General features: G+C 37.9%; 1 protein-coding gene across 3 annotated transcripts in view; it reads left to right on the top strand.

Moving 5' to 3' along the window:
- The window catches only part of CDKAL1 (CDKAL1 threonylcarbamoyladenosine tRNA methylthiotransferase), a 421,878-nt gene extending 407,846 nt beyond the window's left edge, over nucleotides 1-14,032 (top strand). For all 3 annotated transcript variants that reach the window (XM_075052405.1, XM_075052406.1, XM_075052408.1), the window contains one exon: nucleotides 13,324-14,032. In XM_075052405.1, coding sequence (XP_074908506.1) covers nucleotides 13,324-13,530 — 207 coding nt within the window. In that variant the 3' untranslated portion in view covers nucleotides 13,531-14,032. The remainder of the gene's footprint in view (nucleotides 1-13,323) is intronic.
- Nucleotides 14,033-14,536: the final 504 nt, after the last annotated feature.

Below are 14,536 nucleotides of genomic sequence, written 5' to 3'. Positions count from 1 at the left end.
ATGTCCCAGCACATGTGATATGTGGAGAAGGAGAGCTAGTAGCTATTAATCACGTGACGAATTTATGTCTGGTTGTGTGATTGGCAAGGCGTGGTAGTGTAAGGCTCATAGCAGACTCACGTGGCCTCTCAGAAGAAAAGGATTGACCACCCATGTACTAAAACATGAGATGGATGTGTGATTGATAAATAGTGAAAGGAATGAAACCTGACTGGCTGGAGAACCGGATGTCAAATGTAAAATAAAAAGCAAAAGCCCCATGGAAATTAATATTCTTTTTCTTTAGTCTCAGTATAACCATGGGGTCCTTGAAATAATATCATATGAGAAAATTATTCACTAAATGTCTTAGCTTTCAAATTGATGGATTCTTCTTCATAGATAGAGAGATATATATACTGTGTCAGAACTTGAACAAATGCTCCGTTTTGGATTGGGGTGGCTTGGAAATTTTTGTGAAAATACTTTTGATGGAACGAAGATGTGTAGGCAGTACATTTAAGCTCTTTTTGTCAAAACATCACATAGCTACAAAAACTACCTATGCATAATATCGACCAGATGGATTTCTGGTCCTCAGGAAAGGGTCTTGTTATCAGTACTAGAGAATTTTATTTTTTTTTAAATCTCGTCCTTGTTTTGACATGATTTCATATGTGATTGTAAGTCATTTCAGTCAGTCTGACTGTGCTTTATCTTATCCGTATGGAAACTGTTTTGCAATTCTCATGTACAAAATCTCTGATAAGTGCAGATAACATAATTATCATACAAAAAGGATGGCTGTGAATATCCATTTCTGACACACATAGTTTTTTTCTAAATACAAGAACTTTAATTTGGTAAAATAATGGAAGTAGTGCTTAGAATGACAGGAATTCTTTTCCTCTTTCAGCTATTCAACGTGTATCTCTGTCCAAAGAAAAATTAGTTCATTATTTTTTCAGTGAGGAGTGCTTAAGATTCTGTAGCATAATCAGATTTTGTCACAGAACCACAGGGGAAAGGCAGATGTGTAGCTCTTAATAGCTGGAAAGGAATAAATTAGAGTTATGCTTGGGAGAGTATCTTGTGTGATAAAAAAACCTGCTGTAGTGCTGTTAAGCTTTAGTATGGAGACATGGAGCATTTTAAAATCCAGACCCATCAATTTGTTAAAGACTAGATTAAGCCCCACAGTTATCATCCTGTGGGCTTGCGTTTCTTACCCCTGTAGACACCTTGTGTATGTTTGCCATTTTCAGGTCATCTTCTGTTTTATTTCTGTTTATCTCAGATTTTCTTAATTTCTTTTCCTGAAAGCAGTGTGTTTTAGTATTGCCTAATTTTAGGAAAGATTTTATGGGTTTCAGAGAAGTAGAGGTGAGTGAAATTCCTTTCAAAGATTGTGACTCAGTCATAAGAACCTCACCTTTTCCTCACTTTGAACGAAATGGCCTACAACTACTGACACTGTGTTTGAAAGAAACTCATTACCATTTTAATTTAGGCCTAACATTGCAAATCTGAAAAGTAAAAGAAGTATCATTGCAACAGTTTACTGTGTAAAATCATTCTTGTATCCTGCATTGCTATACAATGGTAGAATCCAATCAGATAGGTCCCTCGGCTGTGAAAAGGTTGGGACGGGTGGGAAGTGTAGACTCTTTGTACTTACAAGCAAGCTAGTTTGTTGAAACGCTCTTCCCCATGCTAAGCAGTACCACCTCCCTCCCTTTCACATTTATTTTTTGTCCAGTTTTCATCTGGCCTTGCGTTTAGTTTTGAAGCGCTATGAAGCAGAGGCAGTCTTTGTACAAGAAAGCTGCATTCACAGAGTCAGAGAACGAACAAGTGAGTGGTTGTACTAACAAAGCCTGGTTTCCCATGCTTTGGGTCCTCTCGTTCCCTCCGTGTTTCTACAGCAAAAACTGCAGCTTCCTCTCCACATCTTCCCTATCTTCTCTGACTGCCCTGTGGACAAAAATGTGGTGGTTTGTTGAACTATTGCATGTGATTTGGAGTTTTAGGAATACAGATTGGTCAGCAGGGTGATGGCAAAAAACAGATTGTTGAGGCTGGGCTTTGGCCTTTCCCTAAATGGGAGCACGGATGTAGATCTTTTTCTTTTCTACCAGCCCTTGCCAGGAAGCTTACTGGATAGCTCTTCCATTGTTGAAGCGAGTGAGTACGCTCAAAAGTTACTAGGGTGGTCAGAGATAATGAAATGGAATCAAGGACACACCACTTGCTCAGGAGTCAATTCCAGTTAATACTTGTATTCACCTAGAGACAAAAGCAACAACATAACACCGAAGCAAGCTGTATTAAAATATTATGGGTTGTGCTCTACAGACCAGTATCCTTTTCTAAATAAAGGAAAGTGTTAACACTGCAATGACACTGAAGACCTATAATATGTAAGAACGATATTTCTCACGTACATGTGTGCACATATTATTTGGACTGTGAAGTGATGTATTCTGAACTCAGGAAATTCTAGAGTTTCAGTTCCTTTTTTCCATGTAAATGCCAACTATATTATGTCTCAGACTTTAATTATGTGTTTATGCACTATTTTCACACACACACACATGCAGATTTGTTTCCTTCTGTGCACAGAGCTGAGACTATTCATTTAATAAGCTATTGTTAGATATTTTTCATTGTTTGTTGTGTAATAGCAGTGTTATTTGCTACATACTGCTTAAACCTCACTCTCAAGGGAGTTATTAATTTCTTTCTAACCTTTCCTGTGACCCTCATAACTAAATTTTTTAGTGCTCCAGAAACAATAATAAGTTTATGTTTACATTATCTTCCTGAAATGCAGCTTGTGTCTTCACATTTCACAGATGAAGATGAGGCAGATGTTCAAATTGTCAACTAGAAGATTAGTCTAGTGAAGAAATTTAATGGTGGTCAGTTTAAAATCCTTGGAACTACATACTTACAAATTATTTAAAATTTCTTAGCATGTGTTCAAGCAAATTGCAGTGGTGACTGTTCAGCATTTAAGAGAAACTAACTCCAGGGTATGAAGTCTCAAAGAAAAAGAGGGAATTAGTACTTGTTACTTCATGGTTAATTCCAGGGGAACTGATTTTCTCCTCATGAGCTAATCCTAGGGATTATCAGCTCCAACCTGATCGAACGCCATGTAAAACCTGTGTGGGAGAAGACTGAGGTCCAGTGGATTCATTGGAGGCTCTCGTCCGAGGTACAAATTGCCAGTATTTGAGCATGATAGGACGCGAGTTCGTGCTTATGCACTTCAATCCCTTACAGAGACAGAAGTTGATTGTCTAGTCAGACCACCCTCTGAACAATACAAATGCTCTCCTGAGGGTAGATATTCGTTACAGCCTGTAGATTGGATACTTACTGTTCTTTGATGTCTTAGACAGAGCGCCAAGGTGCTATCATGATTATCTAGCATAAAATACACAGCAAGCCAAGAAAGGTTTTTCTCATGTAATCTTTATTGTGGAGAAGGGCTGACGAATCATTTGTAGAGACTGGGGATACAGAGATTGGGTTAGAGCAGTTAGGCTTGCTAATCACTGAAAGTAACCATTGTTTGATGTTTCCATGAGAGAGTCCTCCATTAACTGCAGTTGAACTTGACTGAGTGTGAAATTAAAAAGGAGACTCAGATTTCGAGACACTCCCTCAGGTGCTCAAAAGTATGCTAGCTGGCACTGTGGGAGACCTCCTAAAACAACTAAGGATGCTTAAATGAAAGAGGCCATGACAATATGAAAAGGAAACCTTTGTGTTATCACTGAACCCACAAAGTTGGTCAAGATCAGTCATTCTTTATTAGCTGTGAAATGTCAGGCTTGCATGAAATGCTCCTTTTTGCCAATGTCTGATTCCAGTTGTGCTTCATGAGCATCTACAGTCCCAGGAACTGGAGGTATTTGATACTGGACAGAGAAGTCTGTGAAAAAGAATGTAAGAGAAATTGTCAGGAGACTACATATTAAGGCATTGCTTAGCTTTAAGAAAATATATTTAAAACTTAAACTTGACAGAGATAAAAGATTTTAGAGGCTAAGTTGGCTTCTGATGACAACTGGAATCTGAGACAGGAATTGTAGAAACCTGATTGCTGGCTTGTGTTATGGCACTGGAGACACTTTAATCTTGTTTGTTTCTCTACCTGTAAAATGAAGGAGGCATATAGATCCCACAGCTACCTACTAGTATGGAATTTGAAACTTTGGAAACTAGTATCATTCCTAAATATTAAAAATGCTTATTTTATACCATGCTTATTATCCGTGAGGTTGGAGTGTAAGAAGGGCCATATCCTTTGTCTCTGTGATTGTCGTATAATGCAACGTTGAAGACTCCTTGGAACATTCCATTTGTAATGCTCAGTTCTGTAGGAATAAATGAAAACACCATAAATTCAGGATTATGACATATTCTAGGATTAAGGGGAAGGCTTTAGCCAAGAATATGTACATATATCAGTTTATTCTACTTTGCTCCATGTGAAAGATCTGTAAAAGCTTTTCCTGATTTTGAGAGAGAATGTCCCCTGAGTTATTTCTTGGATATTTATCAGAGTGTTCTTTGCAAATAACAATCTTTAGAAAGGCTTTTAGTATTTTATTCTTTCTACCATCTGGGAGTATAGAATTCCTCTTAAAGGTAGTGTTTTAATATATACTCAGAGTTCACTTCCAAGTAAAAGCAGTATTCTTCATTTCGCTATTGATATGTGAATATCATTCAGTTATATTGATGGTTCTTGTGGCATGAATATATTTTTTCAGATCTAGCTATTCATTTTACTGGGGTACTCTTTCTGATGGAAACCTTTTGTACCTTTGCCTGTAGCTACCGTTGACCTCCATATAACTGTCATTGTTATTCCAAGATTTAAAAGAAAAGCAAAAAGGTGATGGTCTCTAAAGGCTTGTGCTATAAAAAAAGTATATCGTATTTCATTTAATAATCTCATTTGTAGAGCAGTCTTTGAATGTTCACATACTGCTAGCTCTTTGTCATTCTTTCATCATCCAACAAAATAAACTGGGAAAATTGTTGTGTTGTAAATATAACCTTAAAATACTTATTTAAAAAACAACAACAAAATCCCTATGATCCTTTAAAAAAGGAGCAAGCTGGAATCCTGTGGAATGATAGCTACTAAGACAGGCCATGATATGCACACTGAAAAATGGTATCTACTGTTATTACAAGTAAATGTACATCCTGTAATTCACTGTAATGTATTTTCAAAGCCATGAAGCCTGTGCTTGTGATCTCTAGGAAACAGATTTGTCTGTTAGCCAACTAATTACCAGATGAGTGCCCAGAGCAAGCACCTGCCATCTCCTTCATAAAACTGTATTATGTACAGGGAGATAAATAGTGACAGATCCCCATCCTGAATTTGTCCACATTGTGCTGCTAGGTTCATTCTTCATTTCAAGTCATTACTTGGACAACTGTGATTTTTGAATCACAAACTTTTTCTGCTTAAAAGATCTGTCAGTTCCCTTGTGGTTGCAAGTGCATGACTGGAATGCTGGCTTGCATGTCACTTGTTTCCGGCATAGTGATTGACAACCCCTACACCTTATTACAAAAGAAAAAAAAAAGCTCAGAATCCAGACATCACACTGACTTATTTTTCAAAATGTTGCTTCTGACCTTGAATGACAGGTTATTTTGACAATGCATTATTTGTGTAGTGGGAGGATACTGAGTCACTAAGTTTAATAGCAGCACAAAATACAAATATGTTAAAAAAAGTCAACTCCTGGCTGGAAGCATTTATAGGTAAATATAGAGAAACAGGCTAAAACAAGTGTGTATAATGGAAAGCAGCACAAGACTGTGTTTTAAACATTTTGGAGGTGTTTTTGGCTTGTGTTTTCTTGGTTGTTTGTTTTTCTTCTTTTTGTTTCTTTTGTCAGTTGATCTTTTTGGTTGTTTCCCTCCGCCTCAAAGTATACATCAAAAAGGAAGTCGTTCATTCAGCCCCAGTTACTCAGCCTTCCATCTAGCTTTTAACTGCATTATGAATTTTGGGGGCTCATTGAGGGAATAATCCTTAAAGACTATTTGGGGAAGGAAAAAGAGGTAGGTAGGCAAGGGCCTACCCTTAAGTAAGAACCTGGAACAGAGCAGCGAGATGTCTGCCAAGAAAAATACCAGTGGAGCCTTACAGTAATGGTGGGAAGTTCTGGTACAGTAACTTACAGAGAAAGAATTGATTTCTCTTATACTCTTACATGGGAATATTAAAGTTTCAATTTAATGTTAATGTAGGAGGAGGACGTTCCAGAGGTGGGTCTGTGACATGGACAGAAAGTCATGATATGGCATGTCATTCCAAATCTGTGTTCCTATTGGCATCTTTGCTTTTTTTGATTAAGAGAGGCCATATGGTCAGATGATGCAAGAGAGAAGTGGGGAGAAGTAGAAGGAAAACAGGACAGGCAGGAGGAGATTGTAGTAATAATCAAGGTGAGAGGTAGTTGATAATGGGAAAGGTGTTTTTTCTATGCTGACCAAAGAAATCAGATCATGCAAGTGTTACTAGGAAGGAAAAAAGATGTTATGGACTTGCTCTGCAGGTCAGGGGTAGGCCCTAGTTAAAGATGATCTCCCTAAGGGATGACAAATACAGAAGAAACTGTCAGATGTGATGCACCTGAGCTTAAGGCCAATCAATCTCTATATCCTTCCGTAATTAAATGTGGTTTATGTTTGTATTTGACCATGGTCCAGCTGCTAGGAGTATTGCTGACCTGACTTGACTGGGTCATTTTTTGTGATCTTGCTATAAATTAGGAATTGGTAACTGGAACGAGTTCAGCGTAGGGTCGCAGGGGTGGTGAGGGGCTGTAGCACTTGGCCTGTGAGGAGAGGCTGAGGGACCAGGCTTGTTCAAGCCTGGAGAAGGGGTGGCTTCAGGAGACCTTAACAGAAGCTCCCCCCGTGTCTATGGGGAGGTTATTGAGAAGACTGAGCCAAGTGCTTCCCAGTGGTGCAGGTGGGAGGGATGAGAGATAGTGGGCATAAGTTGAAACAGAAGGTTCAGACTGGGTAGGAAGAGAAACATTTTCCCCATGAAGATGGTCAAGCAGTGGAACAAAGGCCTAGAGAGGCTGTGCAGTCTCCATCCTTGGAGGTTTTCACAGCCCAACTAATTAAAACCCTGAGCAAACTAGGCCATAACTGACCCTTTTTTGAGCAGGAGGATGGACCAGATGCGGTCCGAATTATCCTAGGGTCCAATGACAGACAGTAAGACAGTTGTAGTGACTGCAGCTATTTACAAGATGCTTTGATTAATTTATTTTCTTGCTATAACTTCAGTGGTAATGATTTGGGGTTAACAGATTAAGAATCCTAATTATTGCTAAGACTCTGACCATTTACTGAGAAATTCTTAATAAATCTGTATTTGTCCTTCAGCTCAGTTCTGTCCCCTCACTTATATATTAAAGCATAGAGTCATACATCACACACATACTCAAACACATATGTGTATATGCACACAAAAAGAAGCAGCAATATGAAATTCCTTTGCAAACGTGCCTGGCTGCTTTATTTATTTCTTCAAGGTTTCCCATTTCTTAAAATGGGTAAGTAAACTCCGTGTGTATTTGGAATCAGTGAATTCCTGGAATGGTGTGCAGCTGATAACATCTGACACAGGCATGCTTGGAGACACAACATAGCACTGTGCATTCATTGGAATACATGGTCACAGGGATGCTTCTTATGGGAATTACCATGTTAATTCCATTAGAAAAAAATATTTTGTATGCCATTTATTTTCTACTTTAAGAGCAGCATTCCACATTTGCAGAAGGCTGGTAGAATTTTGTAAGTAATAAATCAAAGGAGCTCTCTTAATACCTACAGAATTAAATGTGTCTTCCAGAACTATTCAATAAAATTTAATTTACATATTTTTTGGATGTGTAATCTATGTGACCTTCAGTAACTGTTTGTTTTTTAAATATGAAAAATGCCTCCGAAGTGTAATAGCCCAGAGTTTCAAATGGCGCAGTAGGATATGTAATGCATATTTTAACATGTTTTCTTTTAATTTGTCACACAGACTTGTGCATGATTATATAAAAGTCCATATTTTTAAACCCAGTAGTACAAGTGTGTAAGATGTACTTGGTTGGGCTAAAAAATTCAGAAGTCTAATTTATCTTGAGATATGCTCAGTCAAGTAGTTTTTCACAGCAGTTAGCTAACACTTCAAGCTCTAACAGTGCCCCTGAGCCATAAAAGAAATTTGCATGTAAGAAATGTTTTGAATCTATTAAAACCTCAGCTCAGAGCTAAAGAGTTGCTCTCATGTCTTTGTTGACTAACATGAAGTGAGATCTTACAAAAAGCTAGGCTGTGATCGACAGATGCCAAAGCTTAGGTTTTGATGTGATCATATATTTCTTTCATGCACAGCATTTTAAGTCTGGGACTGGAGCTTCAGAAAGACAGCAATCAATGGGTCTGCGCAAGAGTACACAAAATATATTACTCCTGGCAGTCGTCAAGACAGAATTATTCAAAAAATAATCAGAAATGCATTTGATCATACACTAGATGGTTTAATAATTTATATTATACCTTATTAGTAAAGTCTTGTGTTTACTTTGTGGCTGCCAAAACAAGATGAAAGGCTGCCTCTATGGAAATACAAGATGCTTAGCTCAAAGTGTCTGTCTTTTCATTTCAGTTTGATAATTTCCTTTTTTGCCTCATTTTGATTAATAGTATATAGGTTTAAATCTTAGAGTACCTTTTCCTTCATTGCAGTCCTTTTTAGTGAGAGCAATGCTCCCTGTTAAGAAGTCTACCAAAGAGTTTATGGCCTATCAAGACATAAATTAGTATAAACATATATTTCTGGAAACTTCTTTACCTTAGGATTGCCTCCAAGTATTTTTGGGTAAAAGAGGCTTTGGATTTAGTTTTAAATTCCACTAAACTTAATCCTTAGCTAATCTTCCCAAGTCTTGCAGCTACAAAAGTGTGATTTCTGAGCTCAGCCCAAGAAACTGGCACTCTGACTAGTGATTGTGTGTAGTAACTATCACCAGTTATATCAGTTCAGGATATTACAAAAATGCCTTGAAGATTTTCTTGAAAAGCTAATGCACTGCAAATATTTTATCTAGAGATACAAATATGGGTCTTTCCGAATTAATATTTCTATAAAGTGAGAACACAGGGATTGGACCAGCGTAACTGCTAGTTCAACAAATGAGATCTTTGCCTCCAACCAGTTTTTTTGACGCTAAAGGTGTATGAAAGAGCTCTGATAAACTTGGTTTTCTGTGGAGAACTCCCCTCCCCACAAAACATGCAAGGTCTTTTCTGAAGGTGTCTTCGATAGCTCTTCAAGGCACAGTATATGGAAAGCTTTAGGGAAAAGAACATATATGAGAGGATCTCGGAATACAGCACTACGGTATTGCAGCTCAGAAGCTCATATGACAGCCCAAAGCAGCTCTTGTAATTTGCCTTGTCTACTCTAGAAGGCTTAATTTTAGTTTCTGTAACTTGGTCCTCTCCCCTCCTTCTCTGTGCATGCAATGTACGCTACAATATATACTGTATACTTTACCTGAAAACTAGGTCCTCAAACGGAGCCTACAGAAGGACGTTTTGCCCAAATAAAAAAATATATATACAGTGTTTTTCACTAGCACAGCATATCATAATTGTATGTTAGTAAGAATGATTATATTCCAGGCAGGCACGTCACTGTTGTCCAGACTCAGCGAGGGCTGCTCAGCCCTTAGCTCAGGCTTAAGAAAGCGCAAGAACGCGGCCGGCTTAGCAGAGCTCTTCCTCTTCTCAGCGAGAGTTTTGTGCTGTGTCTTGCAGAGCTGCATGACAGACTCTTAGGAAGAGGCATCTACCTGCAGGTGTCTCTGAGACATTATCCTGGTTTTAAAAGCTGCGGTACGATTTGCAGAGGGGGACAAAAGACTGCCATTTTCTAAAGGAGCCTTTCAGTCGCAGGGAACCAGATGTACCCTTTTTTACAAATGCGTCTTCTGTGACAATAATGACAGAAATTTTCAAGGAAGATGATGATATTACCCATGTGTCAGTATTGCAAAACAGAATTTTGGGGCAAACTAGAGAATAGTTCTGAGAAAATATGTATCAGATGAACATACTCATTACTGTTCTTGAAAGAAAATACTTGGCAGGATCACCTAAGAGATACACGTCATCAAACAGGAATGCAGTAGTGTTTTAAGTGATAACCTGTGAAGTACATCTTGAAGAAAAAGGTCGCTTTAGTTTGCAAGTTGTGATCTTTTTGTCCATAAAAGAACAGTTAAATTTGTAAAGAATTCAGGTTAGCAAAGTAATAGTATTTCACAAATGCACCCGTTGAAAGAAAAACTTCTGGTTTAAATTGTTTGACAATCTCTTATATGATCTGAGATACTGTGAAAATCTGAAAGTTTTGAGCAGGTTAGCAAATGTGACTACCAGTAGAAACAAATGCATCAGAATTCAAAATACAAGAATGAAAACAAAAGCATAGTGAAATTGTGAGAATAGTACCTCCAACCCAGTTAAGTTTTAATATTAGTAAAATACTGTAAAAGAAAAATGTCATCTATGAAAGAAAATTAAAAATGGGTTTAGTGTATTAGTATAATCATCTCATTTATGGGAAATATTATAAAGTAGGAAAGAAAATGGGCCTCGCAACATTACAGGCTGACTTAGATGAAACACCACTGGACAACTGGCCATGGGGACAGTGGTGTTCCCCACCACCAGAACTTTCTAAACCTTGCTAAAATCTCTTTTGCCATTCTGTCCTACTAGCACTATGCAGCACTACCTAATGCATATGCATTGCATGTTGCAGTAGAGGTTTAGGAAAACAATATGGTAACAGAAAAACAGTATAGGCTATTCATGATCAAAATTATACCAACAAGATGAGACTATTTGGTTTTATGTTGGAAGACAGAAAGACTGTAAAACAGAAATTAAGTGCTGGTGAAATCACTACTGAAAACTACTGCACAGGAACATGAATGAATGCATGAAACACTGATGCATTTAACTGTTAGTAAAGGGGGAAAAAAAGGCCCTCAAAACTTTTTACAAATTGTAACTTGTGTTTGGGATGTTTTGCTGGCTAGCCCCAGTCTCGCAGAGACAGTTAGAGAGGAACTGAGGCTGAGCATGAAGAGGAGCATTGAGGAAAAAGTTACAAAGTCATTTATGAGGTACTGGACCTTTTTATCTGTTTTCTGAGGGTTAGCATCTGGTCTTCTATATCTAAATATTCAGGACTTTACTGACTATCAAGCTGTGTAAAAATATTTAATACGGAATTGGGAGTCTGACTGTAGTATATAAGAAGAAATCAGTCTTTGGTTGTATTGATATTTTTATGGCCATATCCATTCCTTTAAATCACCTTAGCCTTACTGTTAACGTACCAACAATACATGCAAAAACAGGTCATGACCATAAATTATGTGCCTTAGTTTGGTAGAGATCTGTGAGACCTGCAAAGAAAAGAAAGGCTTTATAATGTCTAGAAAGAATAAATTACACATGAGTTTTGATTCATATATAAAAAAACCCTTAATACTCTATGGTTTCTGGTTCATTCTGCAGGCAAAGGTTAATCAGCTTTGATTTGGGGGGATAAAATAGCTGTGGCCAGTTACTAAAATTTCAAAATGATTGTAATTAATAACTTAACAATGTGAAGCAGTTTTGTAGTTTTTGATGAAGCTAACATATTCTGCACGGTATAGGCTGGAGTAGTGTTGTTATTGTGCCTTGCGCTGTGGAGAACTGTACCCCAATTCGCTTACCTGTTTCCTTTCCTCTGTTTACCCGGTTGATGGTCTTCTGGGTGCAGTATATATGAGGAGCCATCCTCATTTCATAGGTCACTTGCTCAGTAACCCTATGCCTGTGTGAATTGTGGCCTAAATCAACAATACCTCAGATGTTAGAATAGCATTTAAGCCAGGCTGTCATTTGCCCCTTTGATGCTTACTTACCTAACCAGCAGTAGTCATTATTTTCCTTCTACAGTTGCTATAATGGATCTGATTCCTGAAATGGAAAACAGGAGGCAGTTACAGACAGTTTGTATTGTGCTGTCACACTTTCATGGGCAGGCACCTTTCTTGCAACTTCGATACTTCTTTGAGTTTGCCCAGAAATACATTTGGTAAAAGAGGGAGTCGGTCATCTGGTCTGTATTTTCATGTGACGCTGTTTCAGCTGCTTGGAAATACAAGGTTATCCAGATAGGTACTTTCTGGGTCCCGGACTTGTTTTATGTGAAACATGAAGGGAAAAAAAATAAAATGGATTAATCAGAAACTTTTTTTAACTGGAAATTTTCAAACCAATTACAAATCCAGCTAAGCTCAGTCGAGTTCCTAAGAGATTATTGAAATAGAGGGAGGAAAAAAGAAATGATGAACAGAAATATTGAATCTTATGATGCAAGATCATTACACCCTTGCTTAATTACACCTTTACCACTTCTGCCTCTTGCAAATGTCACCATTTTACAGTTTTTATAGAAGTTTTTCCTTTTGAGTATCTACAATGCTAGCATGCTGGACTGAACAAGGTTGCAAGAGAGAAGAGTTTCTTACTCTTTCCACTTGGATTTTCTGCTGAAATAGTGACTCAACATCTGTAACTTGTCCTGCAGTTAAAAGTCCTCATATTCTGGGGTATCTTGGTGCTTGCAGTCAGGTTGAGAATGGTAATGGCAGGCGCAGCAGGGAACTCGGATTCAATATGCTGAATGAGAAGGTGAGTGTTTTAGCACAGCTGCCTCCTGAGGGTCAGGGGAAAGGAAAAGCCCTGTGGGAGGATTTTCAAGCACCACTGAGCTGGCACACCAGGAGACGATGATTGACTTTAGAAGAGCCCTGCTGTGCAAAGGATTGTTGTGTTGTGGTCCCCTTTATCACTGGTTAGACATTTCTTTTGAAGAAGCCAAAAATGGGAGAGTAGTGAGATAGCAGCAAAATAAACAAATTAAAAAATCATCATCAAAAAACTCTCTTTGATGACATAGAGGTCTGGAGATTTGTTTCTGTTGCTAACAGCTTCATTGATTTGGCAGTTAATTTCATTAGAAGGATTAACTTTGTATGGCATTGGTAAGATTTCTGTGTGAAAAACTGATGACGATGCAGTGCAGGTTGAATTGTTGTCTTGAAAAGGGGTATTAATTTGAACCTCAATATAAAGAGGAGATTTTATCTGTATTTGGTATGTACAATCAGAAATACATAACACAGATTCAATCTTAATATGTGTGTTTCTTCACAGGAGTTCAGACATGCACCGCAGAACGGCACAAAGTGGAAAGCCCACCCTTCTGCTGAGATCCCAGTGAAAACACCGCTCAGCTCCTGGATGGCTTTGCAGCTCCCATGGCAACAAGAAGGAGGTGGACTGAAGATACTGTCTGTCAGCCTGGCTCTACTGGCAGTTCTTGTTATGTTTTACTACGGAGGAATGAAAACAGAACTGTGAACTGAATGAGGCTTTTATGAAAACAATAAAACTGCTGTTTAAAATCTTCAAAGGAAATACTTTTACCAAAAATTCTTTTTTTTTTTTTTTTTTTTAAAAAAGCGCTGATATAAATTGGGCAATAATTTGTACTCACCTTATGCCTTTCCTGCCATCATAGGAATGTTAATAAGCTCTAAGGAGATCTATCTTGCCAAAATTTGAGATCCTTGATTGGCAGAACAGTTTGTTGCATCTTTCCTCTTCTTTTTTCTAAAATGATGCAATGTTTGCATTGCTTACTCTTTTCATAACTGCTGTAGCAGGTAAAATTGCATGCAGGAAACTCATGAGGTTTATAAGAGATCTTTCCACTGAGTGATGTTGGTAACCTTTTATGGGCAGAACATTTAAAGCTTTCTTAAAAATTTTGCTTAATGCAGTGTGATGGTTTGATATGTGTCTTTCTGCATTAGAATCAAACACTGCTGGGCCATTAAAGTTTGTCATTTGTTGCTATTTACTTTGCTGTCATGTCTGAAAGAATTTCTGTCCTTCCATCTTGCCTCTCTATACTTCACAATGTGTTACTAGGCTTTGTTAGTAGAAGAATTATTTTTTACATAGAAATAGTTTTAAAGATATTGGGTTTTTATCATTGGATGGGAAGATGGAGTTCTGGTGGTAGAGTTCTGTTAAAAGATTGATTTAATACAGTCTCTATAGGTTTAGTATAATGCTCAGAGACCTACATGTGAATCTCATATTAGCTGTGCATTGGATCATGCTGTGTATAAGACAATATTGCTTTGTTAGTGGGGAGGTTACATTTTTGCACACTGCAAATTTCTAATTATTTCTTCAAGCCATTTTTGTCATGACAGGATCTCCACGCATCTTGAGATTGTGCTGGTCAGTCAGGGACTGGACTCCGTGCCCAGTTCTGCCAGAAGCTGTCTGCATGATATCGTTCATTCGTTCATGCCTTGTCACCTTTCTGGATCTTCAGCCAAACTTTAAAAAGTCT

The sequence above is a fragment of the Buteo buteo genome, chromosome 20, assembly GCF_964188355.1.
Source record: "Buteo buteo chromosome 20, bButBut1.hap1.1, whole genome shotgun sequence".
Taxonomy (NCBI): domain Eukaryota; kingdom Metazoa; phylum Chordata; class Aves; order Accipitriformes; family Accipitridae; genus Buteo; species Buteo buteo.
This window is presented reverse-complemented; position numbering and strand designations above follow the sequence as displayed.